This window comes from Bufo bufo, chromosome 6 (genome assembly GCF_905171765.1).
Source record: "Bufo bufo chromosome 6, aBufBuf1.1, whole genome shotgun sequence".
In the NCBI taxonomy this organism is placed as follows: Eukaryota; Metazoa; Chordata; class Amphibia; order Anura; family Bufonidae; genus Bufo; species Bufo bufo.
This window is the reverse complement of record NC_053394.1, coordinates 357,825,778-357,845,176: the sequence shown is the minus strand read 5'-3', so window position 1 is coordinate 357,845,176 and position 19,399 is coordinate 357,825,778. Positions and strand designations below refer to the sequence as shown.

Genomic DNA, 19,399 nt, shown 5'->3' with positions numbered 1-19,399 from the left:
ACGACGCCCGTGTGAAGGGGGGCTAAGTGCTGACATGCAGCATGTGTAGAAATGAAGCTGCATGTCCTATCTTGGGGCAGAATCAGCTCTGATTTTCCCATTCAAATTCATTGGAAGCAGAAAAAAAAATGCACCAATTGAGATATGCACATACACGCGTTTTTTCACAAGTAAACTCACCAAAAAATCGCTTGTGGGAAAAGTACTATAGAATTTAATAAAGTAAAAAATCTGCCTGTCTGCCTGTAGGGTTTCGTTCCTTGCTTCCATTCCACATCTCCGGATTTTGCGGACCTATTGAAGTGAATGGGTCCGTATCCATGATGCAGAATGCACACGGAACGGTGCCCGTATATTGCAGGTCCGCAATACGGCCACGGAGCGCACACGTTCGTGTAAAAGAGGCCTAAGTCAATGGTGACGGATCCGTTTTTTTAGGAGCCGAAAAAAATAGATCCGTCACCTATTGACTTTCAATGTATTTAGTGACGGATCCGTTATTTTCCGTTTTGATTTCAGACAAACGCATCCTGAAGGGCAAAATCAAAACGGATCCGTTTAATTCCGGTATCGAGATCCTCTGCCGGGTCTCAATACCGAAATTAACAACGCAACTATGAAAGTAGCCTTAGAATGAATCTCAGTTCACAAACAAAAGCTCAGACGCATGCATATATGTAAACGGCTCCTTACATATACATCTCTGCACTGTGAATAGCAGGGAGTACACCCTTCCCGTCCTATTGTCATGTTAGAACGGAGTACATGTATATAGACCTCCCGTACACACACCAGTTTATCATAAGAATACACTACAAACGCCTCTGCATAAAGAGTAGCTACATGACGAACACAGCGCCCCCATGTGGAGGAGTGCGTGATAATAGCCTGATGAAACCCCTGCATAATATGTCAATAGGGGGTCCAGTCCTCTCTCCGAGATCACGGAAACCTTACACATGGAATTTGCCTTGTAGTCTTCAAAATCCAAGCAGGCCAGGCCATTCAGTACAAAAACCTGTATCCTGACTTACATGCCACTTATAGGCCTCGTTCACATTTCCGTGTCCATGTCACGTCCGTGATATATCCGTTATATCGGTGAAGGAGCCGTGTGTTTGTTTTTTGCCCTCTGTGTGTCATCCATATTCCACAGACACCGCTCTGCTGAAAAATAATCCGGAGCATCTCCTAGCAGCGATCAGTGAAAAACGGACGAAAGACGGATACCATCCGTGTTCTGCCTGTGATTTTCACGGACCCATATAATGGGCGTGTTTGGTCCGCATCACGGACCAAGGTAGCGCATGTCTCTGTGATTTTCTTCACTGACCCACGGTCAGTAAAAAAAAAATACTGATGTGTGAACAGACACATTGAAATAAATGGGTACCTGTGCTGTGGAAAACGCAGACAGCGCACGTCAGTGAAAAAACGGAAATGTGAACAAGGCCTTACAGAGGTTTTCCCAGGCTCCTGGAATATTCAGGATAGGTCGCCAATGTCAGATTGCAGGACTTTCGTCTCCGCTCAAAAATCATATTCTATGGGGTCTTTAGGCTCCGTTACGCTCAGTTATCTGCAGAATCCGTCCTTTCCGTTCTCCTGCTCCTCAACAGAGCCGGAAAAACGGTGATGTGAAAGGAGCCTAACGCTGCGTTTTTTCTGCAGGAGAATTTGTGCGGATAAACAATGGGGAATCCGCACGGTGTGCAGGTAACCTTAAAGGGGTTTAGCTCGGCTACTTCTGGCTTTCGGTAGTCCCACAACGGCGAACAGAGAGGTAGCTGAGCATATTCACCACTATGGGACTTCCAAAAACAGCCAAGCGCGCTGACTTGGTTTTTCTTGGAACTCCCATAACAGCGAGTGGAGAGCAAGCTGCGCAGGCCGTTCTGTAGATGGGTGCAGGTCCCACCTCTGGCACCAGTTTTTTCCTCCATAATGGACCCCACAAAGTGAAGGAGGGCACACTGCACAACCGCAGCCACCCTCCAGTCACCGATATGGGAATTCCAAAACAAACCGAGTGCTGGCTTGGTTATTTCTAACTGTCCCATAGCAGTGGAGAGGTGTCTGCGCATGCGCAGTGTGCCCGGTTATGGAGATAATAGCTGGTGCCAGAGGTGGGACCCGCACCTATCTGACACTGATGGCATATCCTAGCGATATGCCACCAATGTCTGAGATGAGCCAGCCCCTTTAAGATCCTGTTCAACATGAAGTTGGAAATTCCGTCTGGACAAAATAGCGCAGCCTGACGGTAAAATGGCGGGCACCGTCATGTGACAGATTGGGCTTTCTGACGCTACGATGGAGCAGATCTACTGAAATGTACACTGCGGGTATAAACAGAAACCTAAGGGATCACACCTAACGTTTCATTTCCGGTTTTCTGTTCCATCACAGGCGCAGAAACCCTGAAAACGGCGTTAAGTCGGACCAGTCACATGACTAACCAGTGGCGCCTGGAAAAAAAACCAACTGCCTTATAACAGGGTCTGTTGGTTCATATCATTTTACCAGAAAACACGGTGCTGAGCTGGTTTTCCCAGTAAGTGTGAACTCAGCCCAAAGAAATGCCTCCCATCTCTCCTTGGCTTTTATTATGGAACTGTGTGTAGCCGTGCTCAGTGTCTCCAGGAGAGGGCGCCCTCCCGCAGCCCCAGCACAGGCCCCTGCTGGGAGACATGGCGGCGACCGCGCACTCAGCTCCAGCTAGAGCTTCGAGACAAGAACAGGATAGAAACGTTCTCGATTCAGCCAATCAAAACGCCGGAACAGGCGTCCCTTTGTATTGGTCTATTGCTCTATTTAACTGGCCAATGACAGCCTTACGTTAAGAACCAATCGCAAGCTGATATTCCAACCAATCACCAGACAGCCGCTTTGGGGCGGAGCTTCCGAGGACGACCTGAATGTCCAACAATTATACCGACCAATGGGAAGGGCCCGTCGTGTTCGGGCTGCGGTGACGATACGCCAAGGGGTTGTGACGTAAGACGCACGAGCTCGGCCTACTATATAAAGCGCGTAATTCGCCGTTTTACGCATAGACGACTTCTGTTGTGAGGAGGGAAGACGTAGGTCGACGGTACCAGGAGCAAGTAAGTGCGCTGGGAATTCCCTAATGTTAGGCATCTATGTGGGCGTCGAGGCGTTTATTTAGTCTCGGGGTGTTAGTTTTTTTTTTTTTTCTACGTGTACGTTATGTTAGGAGCCTACTGGCTTTGACGCTAGTTGTTGCGTCGCTCGTATAAATGTTGCTCTGCGTCATCAGTTGTGCCAGATGGCGGTTATATCTTGAGGCTGGAGCGCGGGGATTTCCACTGTAACGTTCTCAGCTTATCTCGGCCGCTGATTGGCTGTCCAGTAGCACGTGACTAAGTTTGAAGCGGTTTACCGCCTTTTTAGCTGTGACGTCATCCGAGACAAATATCTCGGCAGTTAACCATGTGATGCCATGGATCTTAGTTACTGCTCCCTGTTATCAGCCATTTTAGACTAAAATGGTTTTTGTGCATAGTTATTTAGTTCTGAATCTGTCTGGGAACTCTTGGATAACCCCCTTTCATGTACACTTTACCTACTGTGGACAATCCCTTTAAGTGTTAGCTAAAATGTATCTGGTGTTCTCCCCTTATGCTGGTAATAGAGGGAATTTTTGCCTACAAGAAATGTAACTAGGTGTCTCCTCTCCGCAGGGTAAGAGATGGCACGTACAAAGCAGACCGCCCGTAAGTCCACTGGTGGAAAGGCTCCCCGTAAACAACTGGCCACCAAAGCTGCCAGGAAAAGTGCGCCCTCTACTGGAGGTGTGAAGAAGCCCCATCGTTACAGGTATGTTCTGAGAAGTTAGAGCTTGCTTGTGCCTGAAGATGTGGGACCTGTCGGCAGGTCTGACCTGTATAAACTGCCTGTGACCTGAAGTTGCTGTTATTGGGCAGCAGTAGAGCTGTGTACCATTATGAAGTGCTCAGTGTAATGGTGCTGTAAGCCAGTAGATGCTCAAGTGTCGGCTAGGTGTACTCGCTGTTTCTGAGTAATCTTCATTGAAGGGGTTCTACAGTTTGTTTAAACTGATGATCCATCCTCTGGATAGATCATCAGCATCTGACCAGTGGGGGTCTGACCCCCTCCGATCAGTTGTTTGAGAAGGCCGCAACCTTCTCACTATTTACCGCTGGCCCAGTGACTTCACGACAAGTATCAGCTGGCCTGGGCGCGGCTAAGCTCCGTTCAAGTAAACAGAGCTTCGCCCCGTCCAGGCAAGTGATAGTAGTCATGACGTCACTGGGCTAGCGGTAAACTGTGAAGGCCGTGTCGCTGCTGGAGCTCTGCGGCCTTCTCAAACAACTGCTCGGAGGGGGTCCCGGGTGTTGGACCGCCGCCGATCAGAGGATAGATCATCAGCTAGAACAAAACTGTAGAACCCCCCTTTAAAGGGGTATTTCAGTTAGATTGTGGGTAATTTAGATTGGTGGGGGTCCTGCCGCTGGGACCCCCGCTGATCACATAAACATGGGCTCTGGGGCATACAGCGTCCCTAAAATAACCAGAGTGGCCGGCTGCATATGTGCATTGGCACTCAATTTGTTTCCAGAGATGGCGAGTACAGTGCTCCTATAGAAATGCATGGAGCAGTCATACTCGTGTCACCAGCCGCTCTGTTCACAAGAACAGCCTGAAATGATCAGTGGCAGGTGCAATCTCCACAGATCTTGGTTATCCCCCATCCTGTGGAACAACCAGAATACCCATTTAATGCTTACTACTGATGGCAGCCTTGGTGCTACAGTGAGCGCTGAAGTCTCTTCCTAGTCCAGTGGTGTCATGTTCGTCACTTGGCCTAGGAGCTGCTCAGTCCCATTGAAGTGACTGGGCCTGGGCTTCAACACCAAACACAGCCACTATACTATGGGTGGTAAGCCATAAGGCAGCGTGTGACCTCTTCAAACAGCTGACTGGTGGGCTTCCAGTTGTTGGAGATACTGGGGATAGGTCATCAGTATTGAACACTCAAACCCTTATGTGGTTATCCTTACCTTAAGATAATGCTGACCTTTCCTGATGGGTCAGTTTCTATTGTGGGGGTCTGGCTTCTGCTGGTCAGCTTGTTTTGAAGGGCCTGCAATTCTTGGTCGCATGGCCTTTGTGCAGCCTTGCAATACCACACACGGCCACTATACAGTGTATGGTGTTGTGCTAGGTATTCTATCTAGGGATGAGCAAATTGACTTCAGATGAAACCTCTGAAGTCTATTTGCATAAAACTTCATTCTAATACTATGCAGAGCAGGAGCTTTGTACAGTATTAGAATGTATTGGCTGCGATGAGCTGAAGTTATTACTACATGAAGTCTTGTGAGACTTCGCATAATTTCTGAAATTGATTTATACTGTAAAAAACATTTCCTAAACTCTGGTTTTGTTCCAAGGTACGACATGGAACTGAACCAGAGTTTGGAAATGGCTTTTTACAATACAAATTTATGAAGTTGTTGCGCAAAGTCTCAAAGCTTCACGTAGTAACAACTTCGGCTCATCGCAGCCAATACATTCTAATACTGTACAAAGCTCCTGCTCTGCACAGTATTAGAATGAGGTTTTATGCAAATAGACTTCAGAGGTTTCATCCGCAGTTGATTTGCTTATCCCTAATTCTATCAAAGGCTGCAGCACTTAGGTGATTTGTGGAGGTCTGACTCTTGGCACCCTGACCAGTTCACACATGGGTGACCTAATCCTGTGGATAGATAATCAACAGTTAATTTCTGTAAGTCACTTCAAGCCTGGTCTAATGTAGAGTTGCAGTAGTAATGAATCTCGTTGCTTACTCTAGGCCTGGCACTGTTGCTCTGCGTGAGATCCGTCGTTACCAGAAGTCAACTGAGCTGTTGATTCGTAAGCTCCCCTTCCAGAGGCTGGTGAGAGAGATTGCACAGGACTTCAAGACTGACCTCCGCTTCCAGAGTGCTGCTATCGGAGCCCTGCAGGTAACTATTGCACAAACTCTACTGTTGTGTATCAATATCTGGCAGCTTCCTGTAGGAGTATGTCCACATGCCTGGGAGCTATTGAGCGTGAGATCTGCAGATTTCAGATCCAAAGTCCAAGTCGCTGGTTGTACACTGCATGTGGGGGGGTGTTAAATCGTCTGCTTCGATAGAACATGGTATTTGCTGCGCAAACCTGACTGCAGGTCCATCAATGTTCAGTCACGTGTGGACATGGCTTATTAAGGAAATGCAAATGGATAGACTTCATGGGAGTACCTGTAAATCTTAACCCAAGCCCCTATGCGAAGTACATAGATGGATAGGCTCTGACAGTCTGTTCTGCTATCTACTGCCCTCTACAGGCTTTTAGGTTAACTTTCTGTGGTCAGTAGCAGTGGTGGCTCTACTGTCCTCAGGATCTGTAGTGTGAAGGGGTGTTCAGGGCCCCGGCTGATGTGGGAAGGACTGCTCAATGTGTAGTGACTGTTGGGTCACTGCATCTCTGCTCCCATTTAAGTGAATCTGGGGCTATTGGCTGCAGGGAGCAGCTTCAGTGAGGTGTCACATCCTGCTGGTCTGATATTAATGACTTGAGGCACATGACCATTGGGAGATATGGGGATCTGCAAAACGTGGGCACCAGTTGTCTCCCTGCTGCATGTTCCCTAATAGAATAGTCCTATCCTTGACTGTAATACAGACCAGATTGGGGGGGTGCATTAGTCCTTATGAGGATAGATTAATAGCAGAACCCTGGATGGCTACATAGGTGATACATTTTGAAACCTTGTCCCCATGCTATAGAGTTGTGAATATAATCCTGTGGCAGGAATGCTGCAAGTGACAAGTAGATTGATGGATGTACCTTATGCAGCAATAACTTATAATTCTTCTACCTCTTGTCTTGCAGGAGGCCAGTGAAGCATATCTTGTTGGCCTGTTTGAAGACACCAACCTGTGTGCCATTCATGCGAAGAGAGTGACCATCATGCCCAAGGACATCCAGCTTGCTCGCCGGATACGAGGAGAGCGGGCATAGTGGCACTTGTGGAGTTTTTATAGTGATTGTGTATAATACTTTGTTCTTAACTTGTGTTTTTTATTTTCTATGGATCGTCTCCTTTTTGTAACCGATAACCATTCCATCTGCCACTCAGGGTAAATGCTTCTGATTCTGGCTGTCCCGGGTATAGACTGATGCTGGGCAGCGGGTGCTTCTGCATGACCTTGGTCCTGTTCCACTATGCTCTGCAGCCAATGCAATAAGCAGTCAGTAAGGGATTCTCCGGCCTGTGTGCTGATGGGGAGAGGTCTTCATGCTTGGTAACGCCTTGTATCTTCTGCACCAGGCTAATATACAGGGTCAGTAAGTGTTCCTGCCTAGAGTAACCGTGAGACTGTTAGTCATTGTTTCGTTCCTTCTCCACTCATTGTAACTCAGACTTGGGTGGTCACTGCAGCTTGTCCAACATGAGGTGACCTGGTGCTTTGTACAGTGCAGACTGATGTGTTAACAAGGCAGCTACGGACACAATGTGCATTTATGAGAGCTATTTTATATTGTAGTGTCAGTATTTTAAATTAAATGTTTTCATTCATCCTGATTCCTTATTTAAATAACAGCAGTTAAAAAAAATAAATTCTTTATTGTAGAATTCTTTAGTACAAAGTTCAGTTGTTTTTTGTAGCATATTCTAGAGATCATCCACTTCTTGGTCACACAAACCATTCTGTATGCTTGAAGCCTGTTGCTGCAAAAAGGAAACATGTTGTAATGACAGTAACTGACTTCTATGGACTAGACATGTGTATAACAATCCTTGTAGGACCAGAGTGGCAGGTCCATTGAAGGCTTCAGCCCATTGTGTGCTGTCATGTCACGTTGTTTTGGTCCACATCTGAGCTGCAGTTTTTGCGGCTTGGATGCGGAACCATTCACTTCAATGGGTCTGCAAAAGATGCGGACAGCACTCCGTGTGCTGTCCACATCTGTTGCTCCGTTCTGTGGTCCGGAAAAAAAAAAATTTGGCCATTTTGTGGACAAGAATAGGCAGTTATATCAATGGCTGTCCATGCCGTTTTGCAGACTGCAAAACGCACAATGGTTGTGTGCATGTAGCCTATTTGTGGGGCTGTGGAATGGAACTGATGCGGACAGCACACTGTGTGCTATCTGCATCTTTTGCGGCCCCATTGACATGAGCTGGTCTGCACCCATTCTGCAAGGACCCGGCCTGATGTAACTAACACAGAAGGAAAGGGCAGACGGAGATGCAGCATTATATGAAGGTCCTGTGTAAGGGGCAGTCTACATAACAAGAAATTGCACAACCATCCTGGACATGCTCGTCTAAGGCTACTTTCACACTTGCAGCAGAGTGATCAGCCAAGGAGTACTGTCGCTGGATCCAGCAATCTGCACGTAGACTGATGTGGATCAGTCTTACAAATGCATTGCAAGAACGGATCTGTCTCTCCAGATGTCATCTGGAGAAACTGATCAGTTATACTTTTTCTTGCAACTGTATATAAAATATATATGTGAACCCTTTGGAATTATATGGATTTCTGCACAAATTTGTCATAAAATGTGATCTGATCTTCATCTAAGTCACAACAATAGACAATCACAGTCTGCTTAAACTAATCAGAGTTAAATGTTACCAAGTTTTATTGAACACCATGTAAACATTCACAGTGCAGGTGGAAAAGGTATGTGAACCCTTGGATTTAAAGGGAATCTGTCACCTATTTTAACCATATAAAACCGTTAACATAGCAATAAAGCACCTTCATTCCTGCATGTGTCTTTCTTTTATTTAAAGAGGACCTTTCAACAGAATAAAACATCTAAACTAACTACACAGCCCCAGGGGTCCCCCTGCACTTACTGTTATACCTGGGCGCTGCTCTGTTCGCCTGGTATAGGCTCCGGTATGTTCATAGTTAGGTTCCACCCAGGGGAACCTAATGGCGTCTTTCTCCTATGCTGTAGCGCTGGCCAATCTCAGCACTCAGCTCATAGCCTGAGTTTTTTTTTTTTATCTCTCAGGCTATGAGCTGAGTGCTGCGATTGGCCAGCGCTACAGCATAGGAGAAAGATGCTGTCAGGTTCCCCTGGGTGGAGCTTAACTATGAAGATACCGGGCAAACGGCGCGGCGCCCAGGTATAACATTAAGTGCAGGGGGACCCCTGGGTGCTGCTCTACATGGCTGTATAGTTAGTTTAGATGTTTTATTCTGGTGAAAGGTCCTCACTTTTCATTATTAAAAAGCAATTTTTCTGATATGCTAATGAAGTCTCAAGGTGCCTAGTAACGCCCCCCCCCTGCAGTGCCCAGCCCGCCTTTCTTCCAAGCCCAGCACGCCTCCTAAGAAATAAATGTCCTCCCATATCGGAGCCGAACGGTGCCGCCCCCTCCACTACGTCATTTCATTTATTCACTGCACAGTCTTTGCTTCCTCCTCTCTTGGCCTACGGCGCTGCCCCCTCCCCACTACGTCATTTAATTTATTCACTGTGGCTTCCTCCTCTTGTGCTCTGAAATCCCGCACATGCGCAGTATCGCTGAGTGCCTGCGCCGGTAGGATACTACTGTTCCAGAGGGCAACAGCCTCAATAGTCACACTGGGCATGCGCCGAGCCTAGTGACAATCAGAGCGCTGTTGCCCTCTGGAGCAGGAGTATCGGACAGGCATTCAGCGATACTGCGCTTGCGCGGGATTTCGGAGGACAAGAGGAAGCAACGAAGGTGCAGTGAATAAATTAAATGACTTAGTGGGGAGGGGGCGGCGCCGTAGGCCAAGAGAGGAGGAAGCAAAGACTGCAGTGAATAAATGAAATGACGTAGTGGAGGGGGCGGTGCCGTTTGGCTCCAATATGGGAGGACATTTATTTCTTAGGAGGCGTGCTGGGCACTAGAGCAGAGGTAACTCTGGGCACCTTGAGACTTCATTAGCATATCTGAAAAATTGCTTTTTAATAAGAATGAAAAGTTAAATAAAAGAAAGAAGACACATGCAGGAATGAAAGTACTTTATTGCACATTGCTATGTTAACTGTTTTATATGGTCAAAATAGGTGACAGATTCCCTTTAATAACTGGTTGAACCTCCTTTGGCAGCAATAACTTCAACCAAACGTTTCCTGTAGTTGCAGATCAGCTGTGCACAAGGACCTGTGGTGACGTCACTCCGGTCATCACATGGTCCATGATAAAAGATCATGTGATGACCGGAGTGACATCACCACAGGTCCTTTTCCTGCAATCGGCAAAGGAGACAAGAGATGCCGGCTCCGCGATCAAGTGGACTAAGGAGTTTAATTATTATTTTTTTTAACCCCTCCAGCCCTATTTTACTATGCATTCTGTATTCAGAATGCCATTATTTTCCCTTATAACCATGGTATAAGGGAAAATAATAATGATCGGGGTCTCCATCCCGATCGTCTCCTAGCAACCGTGCGTGAAAATCGCACTGCATCCGCACTTGCTTGCGATTTTCACGCAGCCCCATTCCCTTCTATGGTGCCTGCGTTGCGTGGAAAATGCACAATATAGAGCATGCTGTGATTTTCACGCAACGCATAAGTGATGCCCCATAGTAATGAATGGGTCCAGATTCAGTGCGGGTGCAGTGCGTTCAACTCCCGCATTGGACCCACGCGGAATACTCGCCCGTGTGAACTCAGCCTTACAGAACTGTTTCAGTTCAGCAATATTCTTGGGATGTCTGGTGTGAATCACTTTCTTGAGGTCATGCCACAGCATCTCAATCGGACTCTACTGGGCCACTCCAGAAGGCGTATTTTCTTCTGTTTAAGGGTCCATTTACACGTCCGTAAGTGTTTTGCGGATCCGCAAAACACGGACACCTGCAATGTGCGATCCACAATTTGCGGATCGGCACATCACAGACACTATAATAGAAAATGCTCAGCTCATAGCCTGAGAAAAAAAAAAAGCCTCTCAGGCTATGAGCTGAGCGCTGCGATTGGCCAGCGCTACAGCATGGGAGAATGAGACGTCGGAGGCTATAACAGGAGAACGGAGCGGCGCCCAGGGATAATAGTAAGTGCAGTTAGTTTAGATGTTTTATTCTAGTGAAAGGTCCTCTTTAAGTTCTGCAAAATGTCTTGATAAACTTGGGAATTCATTTTTCCTTCGATGATAGCAATCCGTCCAGGCTCTGACTCAGCAAAGCAGCCCCAAACCATGATGCCCCCACCACCATACTTCACAGTTGGGATGAGGTTTTGATGTTGGTGTGCTGTACCTCTTTTTCTCCACACATAGGGCCAGATTTATCATTAGCTCAGGTCAGAATAATGGAGTGAAAAAGTCCCAAACGCTAAAACTGCGCACAAATTTGCGACTTTTTTCTGCTCTGCACTATGCTCGCCAGTTTTCTAAAAGTGGGTGTGTTTTCTTATGTAAATGAATCTCTAGACAGATTTACTATTGGGACTATTTAAAAAAGTCGCAAAAAAGTCCCAATTTCACTCCAGTGAGGACCATGCTTATCTTATGAGACTTTTTAATAGAACATGCGACTTTTTCATAAAAACGTGCGACTTTTTCGTAAAGATGTGCGACTTTTGTAAAGCTGCTTACTGACGGATAAACTGCTATCGTCAAACCACATTTATTACAGTCTTAAAGGGCCGATCATAAATCTGACTTGGCTAAAACTGACTTTAGCCATATGTGAAAGTGGAGTGAGCTGTCAGTGTAATGATAAATCTGGCCCATAGTGTTGTGTGTTTCTTCCAAACAACTCAACTTTGGTTTCATCTGTCCACAGAATATTTTGCCAGTACTGCTGTGGAACATCCAGGTGCTCTTGTGCAAACTGTAAACGTGCAGCAATGTTTTTTTTGGACAGCAGTGGCTTCCTCTGTGGTATCCTCCCATGAAATCCATTCTTGTTTAGTGTTTTACGTATCGTAGTTTCGCTAACAGGGATGTTAGCATATGCCAGAGACTTTTGTAAGTCTTTAGCTGACACTCTAGGATTCTTCTTCACCTCCTTGAGCAGTCTGTGCTGTGCTCTTGCAGTCATCTTTACAGGACGGCCACTCCTAGGGAGAGTAGCAGCAGTGCTGAACTTTCTCCATTTATAGACAATTTGTCTTACCGTGGGCTGATGAACAGCAAGGCTTTTGGAGATACTTTTATAACCCTTTCCAGCTTTATGCAAGTCAACAATCCTTAATCGTAGGTCTTCTGAGAGCTCTTTTGTGCGAGGCATCATTCACATCAGGCAATGCTTCTTGTGAAAAGCAAACCCAGAACTGGTCTGTGTTTTTCTCCACAAGGCAGCTGTAACCACCACCTCCAATCTCATCTCATTGATTGGACTCCAGTTGGCTGACACTTCACTCCAATTAGCTCTTGGAGATGTCATTAGTCCAGGGGTTCACATGCTTTTTCCACCTGCACTGTGAATGTTTACATGGTGTGTTCAATAAAAACATGGTGACATTTAATTCTTTGTGTGTTATTAGTTTAAGCAGACTGTGATTGTCTATTGTTGTGACTTAGATGAAGATCAGATCACATTTTATGACCAATTTGTGCAGAAATCCAGATCATTCCAAAGGGTACTTTTTCTTGCAACTGTATATATAATTTTTTTTAATATATTTTTTCACATTTTTACCAGTCTGTGCAGACCGGAAGGACTGATCCAGCACTACTAGATTTCAATATAAATGAATGCCGGATCTGGAATTTTGGACCGAGATAAAACCGCAGCATGCTGCAGTATTTCCTCCATCCAAAATGCTGTTCAGTGACTAAACTGAAGACATCCTGAAAACTGATCAGTTCTTTTCCGGTATTGAGCCCCTGTGACGCAACTTAATACCGGAAAAGAAAAACAAAATGGGTCCGCTGTAAATGAAGCCTAATGGAGTGAAAGCCAGACTAGTTGAGCACCACTTACCGATGCGCTTTATGAGCTCTTCACACTCCTTGTGGTTAGAGACTTCAAACACGAAGCAGTTAAAAGAATTCATGTCGCAGTCCCCGTCTTTCTCACTAGGACGTGGAGGAACAGTATACAGTTATATACTCAATATGATCTCTTGGCTTTGAAAATACAGCAGCTGAAAACTTTGCTTTTGGCGGTGTAAATCCTGCCAGATTTTGCATAACCGCATGCAGTGTTTGTTGCCCAAATGATGGGATCTCACTCTCACTGATCCCTCAAACAAAGAGACCACAGCGCTGTGCAGGAAAAGACACCAAAGGGACTTTTCAATTCTAGGATCAGCAGTGGTCCCTGAGGTCAGACCACGCCTGGTATATTCTACCCCTGTGATGGCTGTCACCTGGATTTTGTGTATAGAGCTGAGGACATGGGTTGCTAGATGGCCGCTAGCACATCCGCAATACCCAGTCCCCATAGCTCTGTGTGCTTTTATTGTGTATAAAAACCGATTTGATACATATGCAAATTATCCTGAGAGGAGTCCTGTCCTTGACAATAAATCGTTTTTTTTATACACAATAAAAGCACACAGAGCTATGGGGACTGGGTATTGCGGATGTGCTAGCGGCCATCTAGCAACCCATGTCCTCAGCTCTATACACAGAATCCCGGTGACAGGTTCCCTTTAAACTATGACTCCCAAGCTGCCCCCTTGTTTGGCTGTTCTCAGAACTCCATAGAAATAAATGGAGCATGCTGGGAGTTGTAGTTTCACCACACCTGGAGTGCCAGAGGTTGGCCATCACCTTCTACCCTATTGGGGTGTGTTTCCACAGCTAGCCTTTTTGATGCTGTTTTTAAGGTGGTGGATTTATGTTCAGTTACTGGTTTTGGCTTCAAAAATTGCACCAAAAACCCTGAACATGCGCCTTAAAGGGGTTGGGTCACTTCAGCAGCTGGCATTTATCAAGCAGAGAAAGTTATTACAAGCCACTTACTAATGTATGGTGATTGCCCATATTGCCTCCTTTGCTGGCTCCATTCATTTTTCTGTCACATTACACACTGCTTGTTTCCATAGTTACGACCACCCTGTAATCCAGCAGTGGTGGTCGCTCTTGCACGCTATAGGAAAAGGCGCTGGCCTGTGGGAGCACACATAGGCACCACGCATGTCCAGCAGCTCCTGTCCTGGCCACCTCATATCTGCGCTGCAGCGGTGGTCGTAACCCCTGGAAACGAGCCGTGTACAATGTGCATGAGCCCCAACTACTGTATATCTTTTATCCACTTTACATAAGGTGGTGCCTGTTAAATATTCATCAACACGCGTCCAGTCATCATACTCACACAGCACATAATGCAAAGACCTTCCTGTTATCCAGCCTTCGCCCCACGCTGGAAATCTCTGGGTACAAGTAGTGAAACAGGACCTGCAGGAATACACAGGCAGAGTCAGGGCCTTGTTCAGTGCAGTCTACAAACGGAGACCGTTTTCTACTCCCATCATTTACCTCTGAAGATTCCTTGTCCTTTACGGCCACTTCTGTCTCCTTGATGTCAAGCAATACATCCTGCAAAAGAGAAGGTTCAAGGTGAGTGCTGACCGAGCTGTGGCCATTCACAGTCCGCCATCCAGACCCGGTATCAGCACTGGACCAATAGTCAGAAGCTGTGTGGCGACATAACTGGAGGCTTCCGACAACCCGAAATAGTCAGAAGCTAAATTTCCTCCAGAATTAAAGAGGTTGTCGCACAATATTTTTTTTACATTTTTCAAACCACCACCTGCATCTGAATAGTTTTGTAATTAAGGGCCCATTCAGACGGATCTGCAAAACACTGATACCGGCCGTGTGCGTTCCACAATTTGCGGACAGCACATGGCTGCAACCGTAATTGACAATGCCTATTGTGGACAAGAATAGGACAAGCCCTATCTTTTCTGCACAACGGAACCACGGATGCGGACAGTGTGCTGTCCACATCTTTTGCGGCCCTATTGAAATGAATAGGTCCGTACCCGTTCTGCAAAATTGCGTAACGGATGTAGGATACGGCCGTCTGAATGAGCCCTAAAATGTATTATAGCTACTGGGTTATTCATTGAAATCTATCTGTAGAGCGCCACCTGCTGTTTACTCTTTATCTAAATTCTCTGTCCAGCTCACATGCTCAGTTCCATCCTTCCACTGCCACCAGCTGCAGCAGACAGGACACGCCCCCTGAGAAAGGGCACGCCCCCTGAGCTGCCAGCCTGAAATAAATCTAGCAGAACAGTTGGAGCAATGAATGGGGAGATCTCTGGATCCGTGTGAGGTACAGGGCTGGTTCTAGGTTTGTTAGAAAGGGCTTGTCATGTACTATATGATTTATTTAGTTATTTTAATTATATAGCACTACTATATTCCGCAGAGCTTTACAGACATTAGCAACCAACTGTCCCCAATGGGGCTCACAATCTAAGGTCTTTGGAGTGTGGGAGGAAACAGGAGAACCCGGAGGAAACCCACACAAACATGGGGAGAACATACAAACTCCAGGCAGATGTTGTCCTTGGTCGGATTCAAACCTAGGACCCCAGTGCTGCAAGGCACCAGTGCTAACCACTGAGACACCATGCTGCCCACATATGATGTCTGATTTTCATTTTTTACATTACTCACGGGATAACCAGCCATGGAAAACAGGAAGGAATTAAAAGAGTTCCATAATTATAAGGATCCGCTCTCAGTAAATTTCTGTTCTGGAAAACTACAGCCACGGAAGAAGGTACGGAATGGTCACATATCCCACCAATATGAACGCCCATACGTATGGAGACCAACCAGGGATTTATTCTTAGGAGGAATCTTCGAAAACAATAGTAATGGTAATAAATGGGACAATGACAAGGCAAGAAACTCACCCTGGGAAGACAGTTCTGCTTCTGCACCTTGGTGATGCCAACATCTAGAATTTCCTTGCCTCCAAACTAGAATTACAAAAAAAAAATACAGTGGATCTAATTCATTGTTTCAAAAAGCATATTCAAGGCTACTTTCACACCAGCGTTTTTGCTAGATCCGTCATGGATCAGCAAAAACGCTTCCGGTACGATAATACAACCGCCTGCAGCGCTTCCCTTACGATAATACAACTGCGGACAAGAATAGGCATTTATATTAAAGGCTGTCCGTGCTGTTCCGCAAATTGCGGAACGCGCACGGACGCCATCCACGATTTGCGGACCGCAAAACACACCACAGTCGTGTGCATGAGGCTTTACATTGTGAGTCATGACGGATCCGCATTCCAGGACGCATTCAAAAACGCTGCTTACAGCGCTTTTCTGTGCGTCATGGGAACGCAATGAAACGGAACGGAATGCATTCTGGTGAACTCTGTTTCCTTCAGTTTTGTCCCCATCGACAATGAATGGGGACAAAACGGAAGAGTTTCCCCCCCGCTATTAAGACCCTATGACTGATCTCAATTGTGGAAAGAGAAAACGCAGATGTGAAAGTAGCCTGAGGCAATTCACATAGAGGAATCATAAGGCCTCATGCACACGACCGTTCCGTTTTTTGCGGTCCGCAAACCGCGGATCTGCAAAAAACAAAAGCCGCCCGTTTTTGCGGGGCCACGGAACTGTCTGCCACTGAGTGCTGTCCGCATTTTTTGCGGCCCCATTGAAGTGAATGGGCCCGCATCCGAGCCGCCAAAACGGCAGCTCGGATGCAGACCCAAACAACGGCCGTGTGCATGAGGCCTAACACACAGGACAGATAGTGGGCGTTCAACCTGTACAGGGTAAGGCCTCATGCACACAACCGTGTCCGCAACGTGGTCCGAAAGCCACGGGTCTGCAAAATAGGGACAACTTTTGTGTGCAATCCGCATTTTTCTCCCTCTCCTCACTAGAAAAGACTATTGTTGTCCACAATACAGACAAGAATAGGACATGTTCTAGAATTTGTCGAATGGACATACGGACGAGGACGGCACATGGACGACTTTTGCAGCTATTTCTCAATTTTGTTAACACACCAGCAATTCATTTTGCTAAGGCTACTTTCACACTAGCGGCACGGACCTCCGGCAGGCTGTTCCGTCGGGTGAACAGCCTGTCGGATCCGTCCTGCCGCTAGTGACCGTGTGCCCCCGGACAGCCGCTCCGTTCCTATTGGCTATAATGGGGGTGGAGTTCCCGGCGAGGCACAGCAGCGCACGGTGAGAGGATGCCGGAATAAATGTCAGACATGTTGTAGTTTTATTCCAGCAGCCTCTCGCCGTGCGCTGCCGTGCCTCGCCGATGGGGACGGAGCGGCAGTCCGGGGGCACAACAATTACTAGCGGCAGGACGGATCCGACAGGCTGTTCACCTGCCGGAGGTCCGTGCCGCTAGTGTGAAAGTAGCCTTATTCTTAATTTAGTATTCTTGGTGAACTGGTACTAGTTTGGAGACTAGGGGGCAGAATATCCCACTCTGTGTTGCCTTCGGACTCAAGGAAAGTAAAATTACAGGTAAGACAAATTTTGTATTGAAAATTCACTAGTTTTGTGCCAGAAAACTGGCGCTGATGCTTTGCATCACATTTACCAACTGTTTTACAACACTTTCTAAGGTTTTTACACCTTGCCAGACAAAGGGGTATGGCTTCTGGAAAAAAGGGGTGCGACGTCATATGAAAGGGGCCAAGACCTAAATCTGCCTCTGTATGCCAAAAAAATGCACCAAAATCTTGGCGCATTTTTGGAGTAAATCTACCCCAATTTATAAGTAGTGTAAAGTTAGTTTTTTTGCTCATTTGGACACAATTCCGGTTCATGTAAAAAATTCCAGTGTAAATCTGGAGCCGGATTTACAATACTCCAAACTTATGAAGGTCCATGCGCCAGAATAGTAAATGGCCAGATTTATCATTAGCTCAAGTCAGAATAATGGAGGGAAAAAGTCACAAATTTTTGCGCAATCACTAAAACTGCGCAAAAATTTGCAATTTTTTTTCTACTCTGCACTATGCTCGCCAGTTTTCTGAAAGTGGGCGTGTTTTCTTATGTAAATTAATCTCTAGACAGATTTACTATTGCGACTATTTAAAAAGTCGCAAAAAAATGCGCAATTTCACTCCAGTGAGGACCATGCTTATCTTAGGAGACTTTTTCATAAAGACGTGAGACTTTTGTAAAGCTGATTACTGACGGATAAACTGCTACCGTCAAACCACAAGACGCAGGTGCAAAAAAGTCTATGTGTGAACCCACGTGTCATCTGGGGTTTTAAAAAAAAAAGCTCATTTGCACTTCACTGTATCCAGCTGTGCACTGCCAGGCCGAAAGAGAGATTGTCAGAGTGTCTCCTATCAACAGATCTAACACATATGGCATCCGTGTGCTGTCCGTGGTTTTCATGGACCCATAAACCCACTGAGGAGCTTTGAGAAAGGCTTCATGGTGCAGAGCCGAAGCGTTGCAAATTTTGGGTGAATAAAGATCCACTTTATTTCACTGCAACAAGCCTGGGGTGCTGTCCTCTTATATATATTATATATATATATATATATATATATATATATATATATATATTTTTTTTTTTTTTTTTTTTTTTATTATATACTTATTTGTTCAGTTTTTTTAAACAGAATATGTAATAGTAGGCAATAAAAGCCCTCGTGGGGCAGTCACACTTTTTTATGCAGTTATCCAGGAGCTAGGAAAACACCCCCTGGTGGTGACATCAGTCAATAGTCAGTGATCTGGGCCCACAATTCTGCCATTCTGGGACTTTTATTTTTTAGTAGTGTTACAAGATAGATTTTAACTATTAGGCGACGGCTGCAGCCAAAAGGACTGCAAAAAAATGTGTTCCTTGGCGTGTGGCCTCAGCCCACGCTGAAATAGAGAGAGGGTTCCCAAGTCTCTCTGACGACCACGCACCTGCTAAATTTCAGGTGCTGTTCCCTCTCCTGACATGTCTGTTTTAGTAACTTCTTGCATTCCCCATGTATTAACAATTCTGGAACATCATCTTATGACTCGATGAAGTGCAATTCCTTTATCATTCCTACTAGAAGTTTAGAAATGAATTGCCACCAGTCTGCAATAAAGGTCCAGCTGGGTGTTACCAGTTAGGGTGTGTCTCCCTGAACAGTCTGACACTATCCAATCAGCGCTGCCAGGGTCGGACTGTGCAGGGACACCCCCCCAACTGGTAACACCAATCTGGACTCTTATTGCAGACTGCTGGCAATTCATTTATAAACTTCTAGTAGAAATAACAGAGGGATGGCACGACATACAGTCATCAGAATAGATGCTCCAGAATTGTTGCAAGTAGCTACTAAAACATAAGTCTGCACCGTACACTTACTGCATGGTCCTTTACAGGTTAATATAACAGTATTTGCCTCTTACCATTCCAACATCAGCTTGTCCCAGATACTTTGCAGAATACAGGAGCCTAAGAAACAAATGCAATATAG

General features: G+C 46.0%; 2 protein-coding genes across 3 annotated transcripts in view; one reads left to right on the top strand and one right to left on the bottom strand.

The window, feature by feature from the left end:
- The first annotated feature begins 2,957 nt into the window (after positions 1 to 2,957).
- Positions 2,958 to 7,597, top strand: LOC121005951 (histone H3.3A). The gene is made up of 4 exons (XM_040438805.1): positions 2,958 to 3,107; positions 3,705 to 3,840; positions 5,843 to 5,996; positions 6,910 to 7,597. Exons 2-4 carry the CDS (start codon positions 3,713 to 3,715, stop codon positions 7,036 to 7,038), a joined length of 411 nt encoding a protein of 136 aa, XP_040294739.1. The 5' UTR covers positions 2,958 to 3,107; positions 3,705 to 3,712; the 3' UTR covers positions 7,039 to 7,597.
- The window catches only part of LOC121005950, a 26,463-nt gene continuing 14,199 nt past the window's right edge, over positions 7,136 to 19,399 (bottom strand). Inside the window, exons 11-16 of one of the 2 annotated variants that reach the window (XM_040438803.1) lie at positions 19,332 to 19,377; positions 15,844 to 15,909; positions 14,450 to 14,509; positions 14,286 to 14,368; positions 12,948 to 13,042; positions 7,136 to 7,750 (exon numbers count right to left, since the gene is read on the bottom strand). In XM_040438803.1, coding sequence (XP_040294737.1) covers positions 7,716 to 7,750; positions 12,948 to 13,042; positions 14,286 to 14,368; positions 14,450 to 14,509; positions 15,844 to 15,909; positions 19,332 to 19,377 — 385 coding nt within the window. In that variant the 3' untranslated portion in view covers positions 7,136 to 7,715. The remainder of the gene's footprint in view (positions 7,751 to 12,947; positions 13,043 to 14,285; positions 14,369 to 14,449; positions 14,510 to 15,843; positions 15,910 to 19,331; positions 19,378 to 19,399) is intronic. The other variant, XM_040438804.1, reaches the window with a different exon arrangement.